At 43.1% G+C, this 18836-nt stretch overlaps 1 protein-coding gene across 1 annotated transcript in view; it reads left to right on the forward strand.

The window, feature by feature from the left end:
- Positions 1–7024: 7024 nt before the first annotated feature.
- The window catches only part of ZBTB10 (zinc finger and BTB domain containing 10), a gene marked incomplete at both ends in the record, with an annotated part of 28268 nt that continues 16456 nt past the window's right edge, over positions 7025–18836 (forward strand). The window contains 2 exons of the mRNA XM_080610308.1: positions 7025–7951; positions 15022–15919. Coding sequence (XP_080466434.1) covers positions 7025–7951; positions 15022–15919 — 1825 coding nt within the window. The remainder of the gene's footprint in view (positions 7952–15021; positions 15920–18836) is intronic.

An 18836-nucleotide genomic window follows, 5' to 3' on the forward strand; every position in this document is an offset into this window, starting at 1 on the left:
TACCAAGAATGGACTACTTATTTCAGTCAGGTAAAGGTTGAAATCCAGCTTGCTTTCACAGCTGACCTCCATTCAGAGTAGATGCCCAACCCAAAAGCAGACAAAATGATCAGCAAGATGTGAATAAGAAAATACTAACAAGTCTTCGGTGGAAACAAGCTATGTTACTTTAAAAGAGGCTGGGACTAAGAGGAAACACCTTGCATTTGTTCGGGCTAAACTGGCCACGGCTGTAGCCATAGGAATACAGAAAAATATCCCTACCTCTTCTGAGCACTTGGGCCTAAAGAGTGAGCAGATTTCCACCTCTTGCAGCATGATTCACATCAGCTCTTCCAGTCCTACTTCTGAAAAAAATACAACTCTTTAGCAAAGCCCTATGTCCTTTCTTCCTGGAAGCACATGAAAACACACTTATCTAGAGGTAAACACATGCTCAAGTGCTTTGCTGGGAAAAATAATTATTTTTCATGTAGGCTGCAGGTGACTGAGGAAGCCAATAGCAGCGCTGGCTGTGTGCAGGGTAAAAACAGGGAGGAAAAACATAAATAACCAAAAACAACAGTGTGAAGCTACAACATTAAGATCAGACTAAGCAGAACTTTCCAAAAGAAGCCATACAGGTAGAAGTCATAATAGCAACAACAGCAGTGGATAAAGCACAATCTCTGGGCAAGGATGTCTAGAAGCACCAACTTCAAAACACAAGAAAATGCAAACTAAAAAGATTAGGAAAATGCTGAAAAGGAGAAGAAAACAGAAAGCAGGAGATAGACTCTGCAATTAATGTGGCAGAGCGCAACAGTTTGCCAAAGTCATCTGGGGGATCTGTGACACGAAGGAGGCCACTGCACATCCCACGGGTATTTCAGGCAATGTGATGATGCATCCAGAGAATGCTCTACAATGTGAATAGATATATGGAAAGAGGGGGACAAGGACACCTGTGCACAGCCAGGCAGACAAAACTCTTGTTTCGTATCTAGCTTTAAGAGTAACAGAAGTCACACACACCCCAGTCATGAGAAAATGTGCAAACTGGGAATGAAGGCTGAACCCCATTCTGCAATGTGAATTTCTCACAGTAATGTAAAATCGGTGTGACACATCCCCAGAACAGCCCATCCCTTGCCACCCCACATCCAGGGCTCCCTGTGCATCTGGCACCCTTTAAAGGAATAAATAGCTCAGGTTCTGGATGAGAAAACAACGGATTTAATTCTGCAAGACTAGTCACTGATATTCATCTGTTGGACCTGTTCACATTGTTTTCCTCAATAAGAAGTCTTCAACACCTCTGGATGCTTTGAAATTGTTTTGCATTGCCAGAGTGATAAAAAAGTATTTAGTATGAAAGAGAATTAAGCCAGGCATGTGTTTACAGACAAGGCACGGGCATGTCTGGGAGAGGTGTAACACCCACAGCGTGTGCAGGACTAAGCCATGCACTGGCACCCAGCTGGCAGACAGGTGAGCTGGCCAGTGACATCATTGCTCCTCCAGTTGTTTCTTACCACTCCTCTGCTGAGAGCTTCCACCCCTGCAGTTCTGCTGACAGAAGGAATTCAATGAGTGTGTGCTTCCAACAAGGCAGATGGATCAGGCTTAAACCAACCTGCTCGCTTTGCCTGAAGCAAACCAAAGTGCTTTTAAAGAAAGCCTTTTACCAGCAGAGCTACAGCAAAGGTGGTGTGGGTGCAAACTGGCAAAATCTTCAAATGGCAGAGTTAGATCTAGAACAGGCTGTCTGTCCATAGCTTTACAAGCATGCACAAGCATCTTACGTGCAGAACACTTGTCCACGTGTATGTTTTATTCTGCAGCAAATACAAAGTTAATGCAATTACACTGAAAATCCCTTCAGTGTGGGCTAGGTTAAGGCACGTTATCTCATATTCGCTGTGTGTTAAGAGAGTGCACAGTTATCAGACAATGGATGGTTAAGTTTTAATTCATGATACCTTCCTATCCTGTCAAAGGTCACAAGGTGGGATTGTGCAAAATTAAGTATTTGACCTGAAAAATGTTGTGATTTGCCTTTCCAAATATCACTTAAAAGGCATTCTAAGAGGAGTAACTGCATGAACTCAATTTGAATTCAGTTTACTACAGAAACAGTTGCTGACTGTAGTCTAAACATTCTGCTGACACTTTACAAATGTGTGAGATACAAATTATCAAGAATTACACTTTCAAAACCCTTCTCTAATTGTAATCTGGAAGGAAGGCTTGTGACATGAATAGATATGCCTGTGCCAGGTTGGACATCAATGAAATCTCAGCACACAAGCTTTCCCAGGGCACTCAGTGCTCCCTAGGCAGCTGAACCTGTGCCACCAAATTCTACTTCGGTATGCCTACTTTAGCAGCACCTGAGCATGCAGCGTAAGTATAACCGCAGGCTAGGGATGGCATTGAGGTTTCCAAGTCCTTCCTGGTGAGCTTCAATCACTGTATTCTCTTCCTGGTACTTGCTCTGTGGAGCAGCACAGCACAAAGTGACAGCTTATACTATTTATTTTCTGTTATGATCTATTTTTCCACTTTTGGAATATCAGAACAAATATGTGCTTGTTCCTGCCCCAGTAACAAGGCTCTGATTCTGACACAGACACTTTGCTGTGTGGTCCACACAGCAGATCAGCCTCTTCTCCAGAATAATACTTTTGCCTCAGAGAAGAGCCTCCTCTCCCAACAGTCAACTTCTAACTTCCAAAATCCCTCAATATACACAGCATTTGAACTGAAACCTTCATATGCCCAGGAATACAGATCTCCAGTAACACAAACTCCATGTAAGTGAAACTTGAATTATCTTTGAAACAAATCTTGACTCTTCCTTACTGTTCAAACATCTATTGCAGAGATGTGCTCCAGAGTATAGGACCACAACCCATTGGTTTCAGAAGCTGCCTTGAAAGAGTCAGCTTCATCATGAACGTGTTTCTTAGGACACAGCAGGAATTTCAAGACATAAATCTTTCTAGGTATAACGTGCTGTTAGTATCAGGAGCATTTTTCTAAAAATGCTATGACTGGTATACACTGGAACTACACAAGACGTCTCTCATGGCATGATCTACTTCTCACTCATTCCTGTAACGGTTAGATCAGAATCTAAATACTCTCCTCAGCTGCAAGAAAAGGAGACACTGGATGTGCATAACAAGCTCCTTACCCCTACGGGTAACACACTGTCCCTAATCAGCAAGGTACTCTACATCAGGCATCATATCAGTATGAGAATTCAATCATCAGCGTCTTGCACAAAGGGTTTGATTATCTAAAAGCAAAAGATCCTACTCTTTGTGTAGGAGCTTGCAATTTGTTCATTGAAATCCTAATTCAGCAGAATATATAAATTCACATTTACATGTTTTGTTAGAATGGACTTTAAATAGTATTAAATATGGAATTTATCAGTGATGATATTCACCCTCACGGGAGTTTTAAAAGCCATTCTCCCCAGATACATATGCAGGTGGAATGATAAAGAGGATTTTATGCCATGTTTGCTCCCTTTAACAGCATTATATCCATTCACTTGTGTTTAAATATAATTTTTGATCCTGGAAAACAAAACTAAATGACAAGTGATGCCTTCCTAGGGTGCGTGCCCTGCACAAAGTACTACCAGTACTGGCAACTGCAGTTTAGATTTGGGTTAGTCTAGATTTGGAGCAAAATACCACACAGGAGCAGTGTACGTATCATGGTGCATCAATTATTAATTCCGCTATCTCGTGTGAGGCACTGATTTTTCATTTGAAGGCAGCCAAATCAGTTTATGATTCTTCCCCAGCGAACAGTGGGAGATTTTTGTGTCTTTCTGTAACATAGCAGAAAGAAGCAGAAATAGCGAAAATAGTATCAGAGAAATGAATCTGCATGTTGTATCTGGAAAATCTATTCAGACTGAATAAAACAGCATTTGCTACCTACAGGACGAGGATGGCTAACCACTATGGGTGAAAAAGGTATGATAAAAAATTGCCATGAGGTGTACATCAATGATTATTTTTCAGTTATGTGAAATGTAGCATGTGGGTTTGACAGGGGGGCTGAAGACCAGTTGATGAAGAAACAGCAAATTAATGTTTCTGCAAAATAACTGCATTTTTATTACAGCATCTCAAGAGGCTTTTTTAAATATTTAGTCCCATCATGAATACAATATAAAACCTCACTTGCAACAAATCAGTCTGAAAACAAGAATTTCTGCAGTGAAGATCAAGTGGTTTGAAAAGTTCTGTTACACAAAAGTTAAGACACTCAGTAAAATGGAATTTTTAAACAGACCAATACAACCTCAGTTCTGATGTGACAGAGCTATGCTGATTATAGACCAGTCAAATGAAGCACAGTGATTCAGTTGAGTTCCCTTTCCTGAGTGCAATGCACAGCAGTGGAATCCCTGCTAGCAAACTGACAAAGCAAAACTCTGAGGAGATGATTTGGGAGGAGCTATTACCAAAGATCTTCTCAGCCAACAGCCCAGGAGAGTCTGAGACGTTGTCCCTGAGCAACCTACTGTCACTTTGAAGTTGGCCCTGAGTGAACTCTGGAGGCTTCCTCCAATCTAAATTACTTTATGATTCTGCATTGATCTGTTAGCACTCCGGATTACCTGCTGCAATGAAATAACATTTCTCTGCACTCCAAGATAGGGACCTACAGCTCCTTAGCCTACCATTCCTCTTAAGTATCTTATCCCACCTCATTCCTGGATGTCCGCTGGGTAGGTGTGAAACACAGTAGTTTTGGGTGCAGGGTATGTTCCTGGAGATCACAAGTAATCTGTTCTGTAAATGTATATCCCAGTAGGGATTCTTAATGTAACCTTCCTGTATACACTTGCTGCAATCTGTGCTAGTTTAAACATATGGTGACAAACAACCTACAAACATTTCTTAAAAGCAATACAAAATGGGTAAGAAATTTTGATGTAGGTTAAGTGCTGAGTCAGCTGTCAAACAAGGAGCAAGTGCCTCAGCAATGTAAAAACATAGATACCTCACAAAGCTCAAAGGTTTATGAAATATGGGTCTGTTTTGTGTTTTAGGGAGGCTGCATTGTGGGAACCCTTTGCTTTGATGGACCCAGATCTGAATCACTATCTCCATCCTGTGCCCCAGTGAGGCACAGCAAATTTCAAAACTATTCATCTCCCATCACTCCTCTGCTCCCTTGCCTAAATTTAAACCATCGTCACTCCTCTCCTGGAGATCTGAAACTGCCTTTAGAGTTTGTATTTCTCCATGACAAGGGACAAGGGGTAACGGGTTAAAACTTAAACAGGGGAAGTTCAGATTGGGTATAAGGAAGAAATTCTTTACTGTGAGGGTGGTGAGGCACGGGAATGGGTTGCCCAGGGAGGTTGTGAATGCTTCCATCCCTGGCGGTGTTCAAGGCCAGGTTGGATGAGGCCTTGGGTGGCATGGTTTAGTGTGGGGTGTCCCTGCCCATGGCAGCAGGGTTGGAACTAGATGATCTTAAGGTCCTTTCCAACCCTAACGATTCTATGATTCTATGATAGATTCTTCCCTCCTCTCTCCCCCAGAATTTTAGAAAAGATTTCCTTAATCTTTCCAGAATATCAGTTCATTTTCTATCAGAGGTCTTCTATTCCCAAGTAATTTTTGGAAGGAGGAAAGCATTCTCCTTTACAGCAGATTTGCAGCATTTATAGTATTTTTGCAAATTCCTCTCCAAAGTTTAAGCCAAAGTCAGTTCTCCCAGACCGCTGCATGTATTTCCAGGCCAAGACAAAGAGGTGTGCCTTTTATTACTGACGAATGTAGTATATACCAGCATTATAGGACAGTGACACCACCTCACTTTATCTGGAGGACTCCATGACCCTATCTGGCATTATTTGTTGCCTGTTGTCCTGACTCTGGCGGGGATGGAGTCAGTTTTCCTCAGAGAGGGTTGAATGGGCTGTGATTGCTAAGAGTGCTCGCACAGCATGGAGGCCTTTGCTGTTTCTTACAGTGAACAGATTGGGGGTGCCGAAGAGGTTGAGAGGTGATGCAACTGTGCAGATGACCTGAACCAAAAGAGCGTGTAACATCTGCAGCAGCACTGGGAGAAGTGGATTTAGGGAAGTCAATCATCTTTTCCTCAGGAACCGGCTGGGCATCAATCTGCCCGTGTACGGCGCGGAGTGACTGCACCAGCACTGCTCATCCAGTTTTCCTTCATTCTCCTCCCCGTTCCTCACTCATCAAGCAATGATGTAGGGGTTTCCCCGCTTCTCCTTTCGCCCTCCCCCGAGTGAGGCCCCCGGCCGCGGGGAACCAGCACAGAATCACCACTGCTCTCAACCGCCCCGTTACCGGCCGCACCTCGAGCCTTCGCCCAGTGGAGAGACACGCCCAGCAGGCACGTGCGGGCTGCGCGCGGCGCGCCTAACGGTACCGCTGAGCCGCGCTCCCGCCGGGCAGAACCGGGACGCTGCTGCCGCCGCCGCTCACCCCCGGGAACCCGCGGCCGGTCTCACGCTGCGCTTGCGCAGGGGACAAGAGCGGGGGCTATGGCCCCGCTGTGGGAGGGAGATGCTCGATGTTTACCCCCTGTTTCCCCCTCCGCCGTGAGGTGGGCGGAGCGGGGAGCGGCGCGGGGCGCGGGCGGCGCAGGGTCGCGTGACGCGCCCCATGTGTGGCTCCCGCCCCGCCGGCCCCCTGCCTGCCCGCCCCCCGCTCGCGCTCCCCCTCCCCTGCGGCGGCTCTCCCGGTGCATTGTGGGAACAGCCCGTTGTTCATTTGCCATTCGACCCGATCCGGGGCCTGTAGGGACGGAAGCGCTGCCGAGCGGGATCCATTGTGGGCAGCCTGCGGCAGTGATCTAGGCCGGAGCCGGGGCGGGGGGGGGGACGCGGCCGGACTCTGTCTTTCTCGCGGCCGCCACCCCCGCCCTTCCCGCACGGCAACCGGCGCCTCCTTCCCCCGTTCCCGCGGGCAGAGCCCTTGGCCAGGCGGGGAGCGGCGGGGCAGGGGCGTGAGGCGGGGGGCGGGCGCGCGCCATGTTCGCGGAGATGAACCGGCGGACGCTGGCGTTTCGCGGCGGAGGCCTCGTCACCGCGGCGGCGGCTGCCGGCGGTGCGGCCGAGGCCTGGGACCGGCAGGACCCTGAGCCGCTGAACGGACGCGGGGCGGACGAGGAAGTGGAGCTGGAGGGGCTGGAGGCCGAGGATCTGGAGGGCGCCGCCGACGAGAAGGAGCTGCTGCTGCCTCAGGACGCCGTGTTGCCCCCCGCCGCCGGCCCCACGTTCACCGAGAGAAATCGCCGGACACTGGCCTTTCGGGGCGGCGGGGGGCTCCTCGCCGCCTCGTCTGGCTCTAACAATGGCTGCGAGGCCTCGGCTTGGCCGCGGAAGCACTTCAATGGGCGGGGGGCGGACGAGGAGATGGAGCTGGAGGGCGCGGAGGGCTTGGAGCCGGAGGGCCTGCTGGAGGGGAAGGAGCTGGTCCAGGACGGGGGCTCCCTGAGCGACAGCAGCGACGAGGAGGAGGACGGTGAAGGGGGCAGCCTGGGCGACGGCAGCGGCGCCGAGGGCGGCAGCTGCAGCAGCAGCAGGCGGTCGGGCGGCGATGGAGGGGACGAGGCGGAGGGCAGCAGCGTGGGCGCGGGCGAGGGGGAGAGCATCAAACACTTTCCGCTAGCCAGGCCCAAGTCCCTTCTGCAGAAGCTGCACATCTCCTTCCAGGGCTCCTGGCTCAAGGAGTTCCCATGGCTCTACTACTGCCAGGAGACCGGCCTTATGTCCTGCGCCTGGTGCACGGCCGCCTTGGCCGCCGCCGCGCCTCCCGAGCTCATCATAGCCGGGGGGCCCCTGCCTGGGGGACACGACGAGCTCTGCAAGGGCACCCGCAACTACAAGCGTACTCTGCTCCTGCGGCACCACCTCTCCGCTGAGCATCGCCTCAACGAGCCCGTCAGCCCCGAGCAGGTAGGGTTGGGGCGGGTTAAGCTCGGGGGGGAAGGCCGGGCTCCCCTTTCGCTTAGGTGGCTGGTTTTTTTATGCCCACGTGTGTTAACTTACTTAAATAGCTTCCTGCGTGTGGTGTTGCCCGGAGGGCTCGGCACGGTGCGCAGCTGTCCCCGGCGCGGGGGTCGAGTCCGCTCTCGGTTTGGGGTGACGCTCCCGTGGGGTTTGGGCGGTCACGGCGCTGTCAGCGTTGTCGTTTTGCGGCCCCGGAGTGCGAGCTATTGTTTATGGCTGTGCCTGCTTAACGTTACCCGTTCGAAGGGAGCGAGTGTTGTTTTCATTAGTTTATGTTGTGAAGATAAACCAGTAACGTGGGAAAAAAAGTTGCGTGCGAATAGTGTCGCAGCACTGATTTAAAAACACTCGTTACAACTTCCTCCTGCGGTACCGGGGAGGAGGGGGTAGTGTCCGGCTACCGACTGCGTGTGAAACTCGTACCTGCCAGCGTGAAGGCAGAATTACTTTGCTGTTCTTAACGGTGTGGTCCCCGCGCACCGATCGGATAACTCTGAGTAGTCAATCTTCTATTTTTTTTTTTTTTTTTTTTATTCTCGACTATATTGCTTTAGATTGAGTTACTGAGCAAGAAGTCTGCAATTGCTTGGTGTGTGCTAGAGATAAACATGTGGTTTCCTGAAAGCCATGTTAATATGCCAGCTTTCCTTAATGCTTTAGGACTAGTGAAGCTCTTCATGTTCCCTGCTAAACTTAAATTTACTACTTTTCCTGGTTGCTCTTACGAATAAGGCAGGGTTAACTCCAGAACATACGTGGATGGAAAGCTCCTATAGAATACTTGAGCTGAATCGCCAGCCTCCTGCAGCCTTTCCTCCTAAGGAAAGGGAAGGCTGCACCGCAAAAGTTCCATCGGATCGCCTAGCTGGCGTTAAACTTTTCAGCTGACACAAACCGATGTGCTTCAGGTTAGGCTAATACGAGAGCTGTTGAGCTGATCTGGATTTGTTAGCTGGAATTAACCCCTGATCGCTCCGTTTTTCACTATTACTAAGTTATAATTCAAACAACTCGCCTTGGTTGTACTGCTGTATCTGGAGTCCAAATTGTAGTGCAGTCGTTAAATGGAGCTTATTGCTTGAGTGCTTTAAGGAGCTCGGGGTACCTTGGACAAGAGCTGCTATTCTCATGTTTAGTTAGGATATCAGGATGGCAGGTAAAATGTTAAGTGGACATGCATTTTCTTAGAGCTAGTTGAAAAAGATATGCAAGTTTTATGTGAAACTGCTGCAGGACTGCAAGGAAAACCTTACAGATCATAAATATCAGTTATCAAAAATATTTTTGGATTTACAAATGAAACATTCATGTTCAAGATGAGCAATTACTACCTTTTTAGTAAGTGTATCTCTAAGGCAGCTATTGTTACAGATATTTCGTGGCAGTAGGTCATTTTATCAGTTTCCTCCAATCTGGGATTTGTTTTTTATCCGAACTTGCTTTAAAAAACTTGTTTCTAATTTTGAAACTTTCATAATTAGTTTCTTTTGCCTCTTTGTATAGTTGAAAATAAGCTTTGTTTTTTTTTTTCTTTTTTAAATATTTTTGCAGTATATTCCTTACCACCTTGTTGCCTAGTTTCTAACTTTGAGTCGTGAAGGTATGTCCCATCATAGTGTAGCCTTACTAGATGTGGCTACTTAATGCCACACTTCAGAAGTTTATCTCACTCACAGTAAGCTACAAACAAACAAATTTGAAACCTATTCCAAACAGTTTTTCCTATTGAACTTTGTAGCTTTTTCTTTGTGTTACTATGCCTAGTCTGTTGTAAGACTGCTAAATACTGGGTGGTCGGAAGGGGGACAAAGTATTATTGGCTTGTGTGCCACAGTAGCTTTAAAGTTCATGTAAGTATTTATTTGAAGATTAGCCTTTCATTGTCATGGGTATCTTTATAAGCAATGAGCCTCTGCTTTTATACCACTGAGAGTTTAAGAAAAAGTATTTGTAGTAACTGTAATAAATGAAACAGTAGGGCAGGTGAGATGCATCAGTGGTTCTTTTGTGCTGTATTAAAGATAAGCTTCTATGAGGTAGCTGTACAGAGATTGGTGTTTTCAAGTGGGAAAACTGCTGGATGCATCCCTGTGCAATTACATTTCAGTTAAAAAATTCTTGCAAGGGAAAGAATTGCAGTTTTTTGAGAGTCAGTGTAGTTTTCTTTGTGGTACAGTTTGAGGTTACACTTGCTTAATCAAAAATCTGATCAAGAATCTCTGTTTCTTTTGGCTTTTCTGTTTAATTTCCATATCCTTTCACACTTTTAATAGCACTTGAATTTCTTGATACATGTGTTTAGATTAATACCAAAACAATAGACACATTTTTTCCTTAATGCCATGATACCAGATACTTGGAACAAAAGTAGGTAATTTGTACCCTGACCGTATTTCCAATGTACATAATGAGGCAGAAAAGCCGTTTAGATTAAATGAAACTTGGGAGAGATCTTTCAGCATTTGTGTTAGAGACAACACACATGTATTCTTGACTTGACAAGCTTCAACTGCAGGGCATGTTTAGCAGCTGCTAATAAACATATGGCATAATGCCACTGTTCGAGTGTGAAAAGGAAATTGTAGGTGTTGAGACAGTAAAACAGTGGGAATTTCTATAGGTCTGTTGAATATTACACTCATGAAGAAATGAGTGATGATTTTGGTTTATTTTTGGGATACATTTAATTTGGAATGCCAAAATACATCACAAGTGGTTGCAGCTGCTGTAATTCAAGGGTATTGAGCTGTCAGTTGGTGCCTCTTTCTAAGACACAAATCTTGACTTATTTTTTCTATTCTATTTTTAAAAATAATGTCTTCATTTTTAAGCTTAGCAAATGATACTATCTGCTTGAAACTACCTGTTTTGTGGTGGTTGTTTGTTTTTTTTTTTTTTTTAAATATATAGACTATTGTGTTGCAAAAATCTTAAATAGACATTTACTAGGAAATCACTGTAAAAAATTTTAATTCTGTGGTGAATTTAGATCCGCAGATGCAGATTTATTGGCTGATGTGGGTTGTTCCTCTCAAAGAAGCTTCTTGAAACGTTTTCTCTCTGGACATAATTTGAAGCTGAGCTTTGGAAATACTGCCAGAAAAGCTTTCTCCAGCCTAGCAGGCATGTTGGCTTAAAGCAGAAGCTCTCCAAAAGGAGAAGGCTTTTGATGTGTTATTTTTATCATGTGAACTGTAATTGTTTGTTTTTTGTGAGCTGTGATGAATAGGAGTCATGCTTCAGTTATAAGAGTTATGCTGTAGTATTCTAGGTTCTTGAATTACTCTTAGCAGAGCAAAGAAGTTGAGGAGGCAGGCCATCAGAGTAAGGACTGTCATTTACTGTTTGTTTGGTTTTTTACATAGCTTTTTTTACCAGACCTCGAACTACTGGTTTGGATGTTAAGTAATTAATGGGACAGTTTGAAATTGCTTACATGCCTTAGCATTTCTGTGGGCAATGCTAAGGCAGGTAAAACAGTAGCAGAGCATTATGTGTGCAGCTGATAGGACCATATTTTGAGATAATTTTCCTCTGTAGCAGCACGTGCTCCTGATAGCTCACTTTTGTTAGAGGATCCATTTTTCAGGATGAGAATTAATTTGGAGGCATAGGGAACTGCTGTAGAGTGAGGTGTGGTAGTGGGGAAGGGATTACGAAAATGTGGCGTAACTACTCTTCATTCCATCTGAGATGGAACCTGTGGTTAGATTGGTTTTGCTTCTCTTTTTATCTCTCCTTTTGCCCTTCACTGTTCTTGCTCTCAGGGACAGAGTATGCTGATGGCACAGGCAGAGAAAGAAAAGCAAGTTTCTGGTAGCACAGATTTGTCATCTGTTTCTGCTCCTATTAACTGTTAGGCAAGTTTAATTAGTGAATTATACATATGAAAGTAATTTAGTTCAGATGAGTCCAACTTAATTGAAAATGAGGACATTAGTTTCCTTGAGTGGTCTCTGTTCTGTTAGATGGCTTCTTGATCTCACCTACAGAGAGAAGTTTTTCAACTTATGCTGTAGATTCTACAAACAAAACTGAAGTACTCCTGATTTTTAGTCTAGATTTCTTACTATTTTTATTAAAGGGTAAGGTAGTTTGGTGTTGGAAGAGGAATATTGGGTGATGCTAGTATTCAGTCTGTATTCTGAAAATACAGTCTAAGCGAATGTCGTTAGTTTGTGATTTTCATGAGGAAAAACAGTACCCTTATGATGTGCCATGAACACAGCGAAAGTAACAGAAGCTTGAAAATACACTTTTGATTTTCTGTAATTATTTTTTGCACCTTACCTCCTGTTGAACTGTATTGTACTTTTTCTGCACAAAAGGGAGACGCTTAAAACTCTCCAAGGGACATTGTTTATTTCGTTTTTCTCATAGTAAATGTCAGTTCTATTTGTCAGGCTTGCTGTACAGAGACTTGATAACAGTTTCATTTCATTTGAGGTGTGGCATTAGGGTTAGCTACTTCCATACCAGTGGGCAAACAGTTGTTTCCAGTATTACAGTTCATTTTAAAAATCTTTATGTACCCATTTCTGTGAAGCTGTACTATCAGTCTCTTTTCACCACCACACATCCCTATAGGTTGGACATTAGTTGAATAATGTCTCTTATTTTTCACTTGGTCTTCTGGTCCTCTCATAATGAAAATATCAGTCTTGTGTTTCTGTGGCACTTCTGTGATCCGCAGCTCCTTTTTCCATGATGGCTTGTTTTCTTCTTAGGAAAAGAACAACAAAACACCCCTGTTGTAAAGCTCTGTTTCTCTTCCTGTCAGCTTGACTGGATACATACACATGCTCAGTTAAAATGTTACATATCTCTCTTGGATTTTTGAATCAGACATTTGTAAAAAGAAAACGGCTGCAGATAATTTTTAAATTTTATGTGGTGTTTAACATGTTCTCAGAGAATGAAATTGTCAGCTATCACAGCATCTACCTAACATTTATTATGTGAGGTGCAAGTCAATGATGATTGACTTTGACTAGAGTGACAACACTTCAGCATACGATAATTTTATCTTAATGGGATCCAAAGTCAGTGTAATTGGTGTTTTGAAACTACTCAGTACTCTGCTGCTGGAGTGACAAGAAGCTAGTCCAGATCTGAAATCTGTTGAGAACTTAGAGTGATAGACATAGCTGTCACACATTTGGGATACACTCTCTGTTTCAGAGCTCTGATCTGATGGAGTACTTGGGTGTGTCAGGAAGTACACAGAAAAAAAATTAGGCCAAGGTTGGACAAAGATCTGTTGCCTTTTTTTCGCAGAAACTAATTGCTTTTATTTCTACCTTGTCTTGTCACTGAAGTGTTTTTCTGAGAAGGGTAGAGATTTAGACACAAGTTCAGTGTGATAGCAATCTGAAATTTCTCTGCAGGAGATGCTGAAATGGTAGTGTCTGTTGTGTTTAATGCTGGGCATTATTTGCTGCCTATAGATGTAAGTATCATTTTAGAAGATGTAGTTTCAGCTTCTGTTGTCATCTCAGGGATCCACATTGGAATTAGAAATTGAGGTGAGTATTAATTTAATGCACTAATTCCTGTGTGATGGAAAGTGACGTTTTAGTTTTTAACATAGCTGGTTTCTGCCATAGTCCAAAATTAAGGGTAGTGCTTATCTGCAGCATATGTTTTAGCTCCAATATAGATGATGGACTCATGACAGCATTAGCATTTCCTTATTAATGCTGATTTCAACCTGAAATGTTGAGGCAGTTGAGTTTTAAGGATACCTCTAGCCCCCAAATCTGTGATTTCCTGTGTTTTAGGCAATGAGAGGTAAAAATAATGATGGATTCTGCAAAAGCTCATCTCTCATCCAAAACTATTTGAGTCAGCCAGTTCTGTCCTTATTTGTTAGAGAAGGAGAGAGAATCTTGGAGATCCAGCATAAAACACTCATAGTTGCTGCACTTGATGGCAGCATGTGTCAATGAATGTAAGTGTGGTGTCAAACCTGCCAGTCTGTGTTGTCTTCTGCTTTCTCCTAGCTGTTCCTTTGTAGCAGCTCTGAATTATCATTGTCTAAACATCAGTTTAAAGTTTTCTAAGTGCTCTAAAATCCAGTTCAGGTTTTTTGTTACTTATCAGCCTCTCACTGTCTGAACTAATCTTTCATAACAAGTTATTTCCTGGTGTTGGTTTGTCTGATACTGCTTTGAGCAAAATCTTCAAACCATATTTGAGATCACATCTTGAAAAGGTTGTAGAGAGACAAAGTACATATGGTCTGTGTAACAAGTATGTGCTAGTTAAAGATGTTGCTACAAGAAAGTTTCAGTGGTGCTTGATTCAGGAAAATCACAAATAATGTGAGGGAAGATTAAGTTTTGTTTGGTCACTGTAATATTCTGTCACTTGTCATATAATATAGCTGTTTAATCCTAACCATGCCACAATTAGAAAATAAAAAATAAATACCTGATGTGTAGGATTGTATAAGAAATATATCTGCTATTATAACTGCTTCAGTGACATACAAAACATACAAACCAGATTGGGAGATACTGACCTAACCTTTATGTATTCATCTTTAATCATGAGAAAATGTTAAATCATTTATCAGGGTTCTACTTGCCTATTTAAGTGGAGATTTCTAGGGAAGAGCAGGAGGTTAGATATGTGAGAACCATCTATTTAAAACTAGACACTCCTGAATCTTTAATATATGTGGGTTAAGAAAAACAAGTACTTTACACTCAACTAAATCTTCTTACTTTTGGCTAAAATGTCATTTCCTTTGCCCTCAAGGAATTCTGCTGGTTCCGGTTTTGTGTCAAATTGGGGGCAGAAGGTGCAGAATAAGCTCGTGATACTTAGTTTTCAGAAGAGTATTTTTCTTAATTATTTATTTCTACCTGCCTTTGTGACCAAGAACATAAGTAACAAAAAATTGTTTAAGTAAAATTATTTTGAGTTTATCTTCATATCCATATTATAGTGTTGGAGGACTAAGAAGAGCATTCATTAAGAGGTAATTATGGTTGTGGTTTTTTTAATTGCAGGAGTCAGAGTTACCGGCAGAACTGAATAATGAAGGATACTGTGATTTTAACAGCAGGCCAAATGAGAACTCTTACTGCTATCAGCTCCTGCAAGAGCTCAACGAGCAGAGGAAGAAAGGCATTCTTTGTGATGTTAATATTGTGGTGAGTGGGAGGGTCTTCAGAGCTCACAAGAACATCCTGGTTGCAGGCAGCCGCTTCTTTAAGACTCTGTATTGCTTTACAAACAAAGAAAGCCGGAACCAAACCACTGTTACCTATTTAGACGTTGTTGCTGTTCAAGGTTTTTCTGTCATCTTGGACTTCTTATATTCTGGTAACCTCGTGCTTACGAGCCAAAATGCCATTGAAGTGATGTCAGTGGCCAGCTACCTTCAGATGACAGAGGTTGTCCAGTCCTGCCGCAACTTCATTAAAGATGCCTTAAACATAAGCATAAAATCAGAAGCTCCAGAGACCGTTGTAGTGGATTACAACAGAAGATCTGTTAGTAGGGATGGTTTGTCTCCAAGGGATCAGAAAGTTGCCAGCTTCTGGGCAACACGAAACCTTACCAACCTGGCAAGTAGCATAAAAACTGAGAATGATGGTTACTCGATTGATGAGGGCCAAATGGAAAGCTACCAAATGAATGACTGCAGTTGGGTCCAGGACAGCTCACCTGAAATGGCTGAGAATGAATCACAAGGTGAAGGAAAAGTTTTTGTATGGAATGACATGGGTGCACAGGGACAATCAGTTCAAGAGCCTGGAAAAGCAAGAAGGAAAAACCAAACTGCAAAGAGATTTATTTATAATATACCACCTAATACTGAAGAGAACTCAGAAGATTGCTCAGTGTTGCAACCATCAGTCCCATATCCAGAAGAAGATTTGTCATTTATTAAAGAAGAAGCAGGTAAATATTGCTTAATGTCAATTGTGTCATTTGAGTGAAGTACATGGCAATGTAACTTTAATAAGGGTGTGTTGGATAGGATCTTTTAGTTGGCAGTACACCAACCAAGTTACTAAAGCAGTAATCTGCTTTAAACCTGATTCTGTGCCTTAGGGCACAGCAGTTTATCTTTGGCTAGAGAAAGAAATGGCACTCCTATGCCACACAGTATGTAACATGGTGTTTTCATGCTTGGGTTTGGGATTGTTACCAGCAGTAGAAACTAAAATTCTTACATTTACATTTAATCCGTAGCCACTATTAGGCACAAAATCGAGGAGTGAGAACTGGTGACTGATGATGTTAGCTGGTTGCACAGGGAGAAAGGGCTGTTATAATATCCTTTCCTACATTATCAGAAGATTCTGTACAAAGAGACTTCTACCTCCATCAATTTGTGCTTTAAAATGGCTACATTGGACAGGATTGTGTAACTTTTATGGCTTTTAAAAAATGCTCCACTGCTAGAAATGTGTACAGGTTGGACCAGATGATCCTTGAGGTCCATTCTGACCTGGTATTCTGTTATTCTTTGATCCTTCTGGTGATTTCCCTCATCTGAGTGTCACTCACAAACAGAAGTCAAGTTTTTATTGCTGTTTATGGTAGGGTATGTGGGAAGCTACAAAATGGAGCAATCCTGGCTAGAAACTCTTAAAGCAAACATGTGAAACTGATTGGAAAGAGATGCCACAATGACATATAGTAGAGGAAATATCTTCTTATTGAACTATTGTTTAGTCAAATCCAGAGAGTAAATTCACAGGATATTTTTTCCCTTAAAGATCTATGGTTAATCTAAATGCTACAATAAGATTAAATACCTGTTTTCTAAACAGATACTATTACACAAAGAATTGTAAGCAGACTGTTCACAGTATGATTAGGATTTGAGGCAATATAATTAAGTTCAGGTTTTTAATTTTTGAATTATTATACTGGTATGAATAGTTGAGGTACTTGTTTGAAGTGCTGTCATTTACCTGTATCGCTTTTAGATGAATTTTCAGTTTTGAAAACATACTGCAGTTCAGGAGTCAAAGGTGGGTTTGAGACATAGGTGGAACCAGGTTCTTTAGATGTCTGTTGGAAAAGCTTTTTAAAACATATGTCCCCTTCAAACATCAAGGCACTGTAGATATCCTCTGTTTCTCAGGGTCAAGGGGTAGAATTGAGAGGGGAAATAAAAAAAAAACAAACAAAAAAGCACTCACACCTGTGGGTACAGAGTATTTCTGGATGTTTTTGTGTTCCAGTGGCAAAACAGACATTTGAAAGCAGCCTGAGTTCTGGGAGGGTTCAGGAACCTCTATTTATTTTGGTGGAAGGAAGGGTGGCCGTAGTTTCTTCCTGTACCCCCATAATTGTTCAAAAACAAGGCTGAAATAAATGCTTTCAGTAATGGCAGGGGCAAGCTGTTTCTCCTGGGGCCTTGCAGTGCCTCTGCTCATGGTAGTGCAGATGCCCATCGATGTGGCCAGCAGTACCCAGGTGCAAGCAGGCAATAGCCAAAGAGCAGCTCAGCAGAGGGCATGTGATTGTTCCACTCTGTGCTGTACCCTACAGTGTGTGTGCATGAGCACCAGTGACTTGTGACAACATAGAGTAATGAAGACTGGAGCTATAGATGTATTCATCTAGCATGTGAGCAGGAAAAGCCAGTACAAGATGCATCTGTATAGTTGGCAAGCAGTGTGGCACACCACGGAGCAGCTCTGGAGAAGCAGCTGTGCTGAGGAGCTAACATTCATTCTGTAATTGCTTCAGGGGTTTGCTTATCTCTGGTCTTCATCTCCGAATGCAGTGGGTAGATCTACTTTAGCTTTGCAGTTCAGCTTGGGAGAATGCACTTGTAGAGTGAGTTTCCTGATTTTCTTATACCATCTAGGCTTTTTTTAAGGTTTCTTCTGGCCAAAGTGAAAATAGGAGCTGCCTTTCAGAAACATGCTTGTTGTGTGCCAACTGTTCAATAGGCCTAGGGTCCATAGCCAGGTTAGATCTAGCCTTAACTAAAGCACCTTTAGATGTTAAGTCCACAGCACCCACACAACACATCTGCCCATGCTGCACTGTACTAGTTGCTAATACAAGCTTAGTTGCTGCGGCATGAAAAAGGGCAGCAGAAGGACTGGAGTAGAAGCTGAGGACCTGTATATTAGCTGCAGAAACATCAATTTCTGACATAATTTAGCATGTGTAGTTATGTGGTAGGTATTCAGCCTCTTTCTGTGTTGGAAACTCCATGGAGAATATGTCTACTAAATGACGTCAGTAACAGAAATAAATATGTTTGCATTCTGCATAATTTGAATATGTGCTGTAGAGCTTCCTTGAAGAAATAATAGAGAATGCAGTTAAACAAGTTTAGCCCTTGTTCAGTTCTTTTGGACAGAAGCACCAAGGTTTCCATTAAGTCACTGTGCTAAAAAAATTAAATTACAAAATACATCCATGCAACATCTTAATGAAAAGAGCTGTATTAGAGGCCAGGAACACACTGAATTTGTGCTGTGTAGTCTGTCCAAAACCATTTAAAGTTCTGATGGCAGGGGAAGTTCATTTTATTGTGTCAACTAATCTCTTTGGTACTCTTAGAGCGCAACATAATTGGTCCCAAGTTAAAAATTACATCTCCTGTCAGTGTTAGAGCTATTTTTGGTATTTTTGTAAGACCTTTACTTTTATGAAGTTCTTATGTACCTGCACATTGTTTCAGACAAGAAGAGATACTGGAAGTAGGCCTTGGCATAGCTTGACGTTCACTCATAGTTTGTGCTTTAGCAGTCAGTTTTCTTTCTCCTATATTCTGGCAAATTTTTCTTTGCTCTGCGGATAGATTCTACCCTTAAACACTCTGGTTTCAATTGTTCTGTCTATG

Source organism: Psittacula echo, assembly GCF_963264785.1.
Source record: "Psittacula echo genome assembly, chromosome: 2".
Taxonomy (NCBI): domain Eukaryota; kingdom Metazoa; phylum Chordata; class Aves; order Psittaciformes; family Psittacidae; genus Psittacula; species Psittacula echo.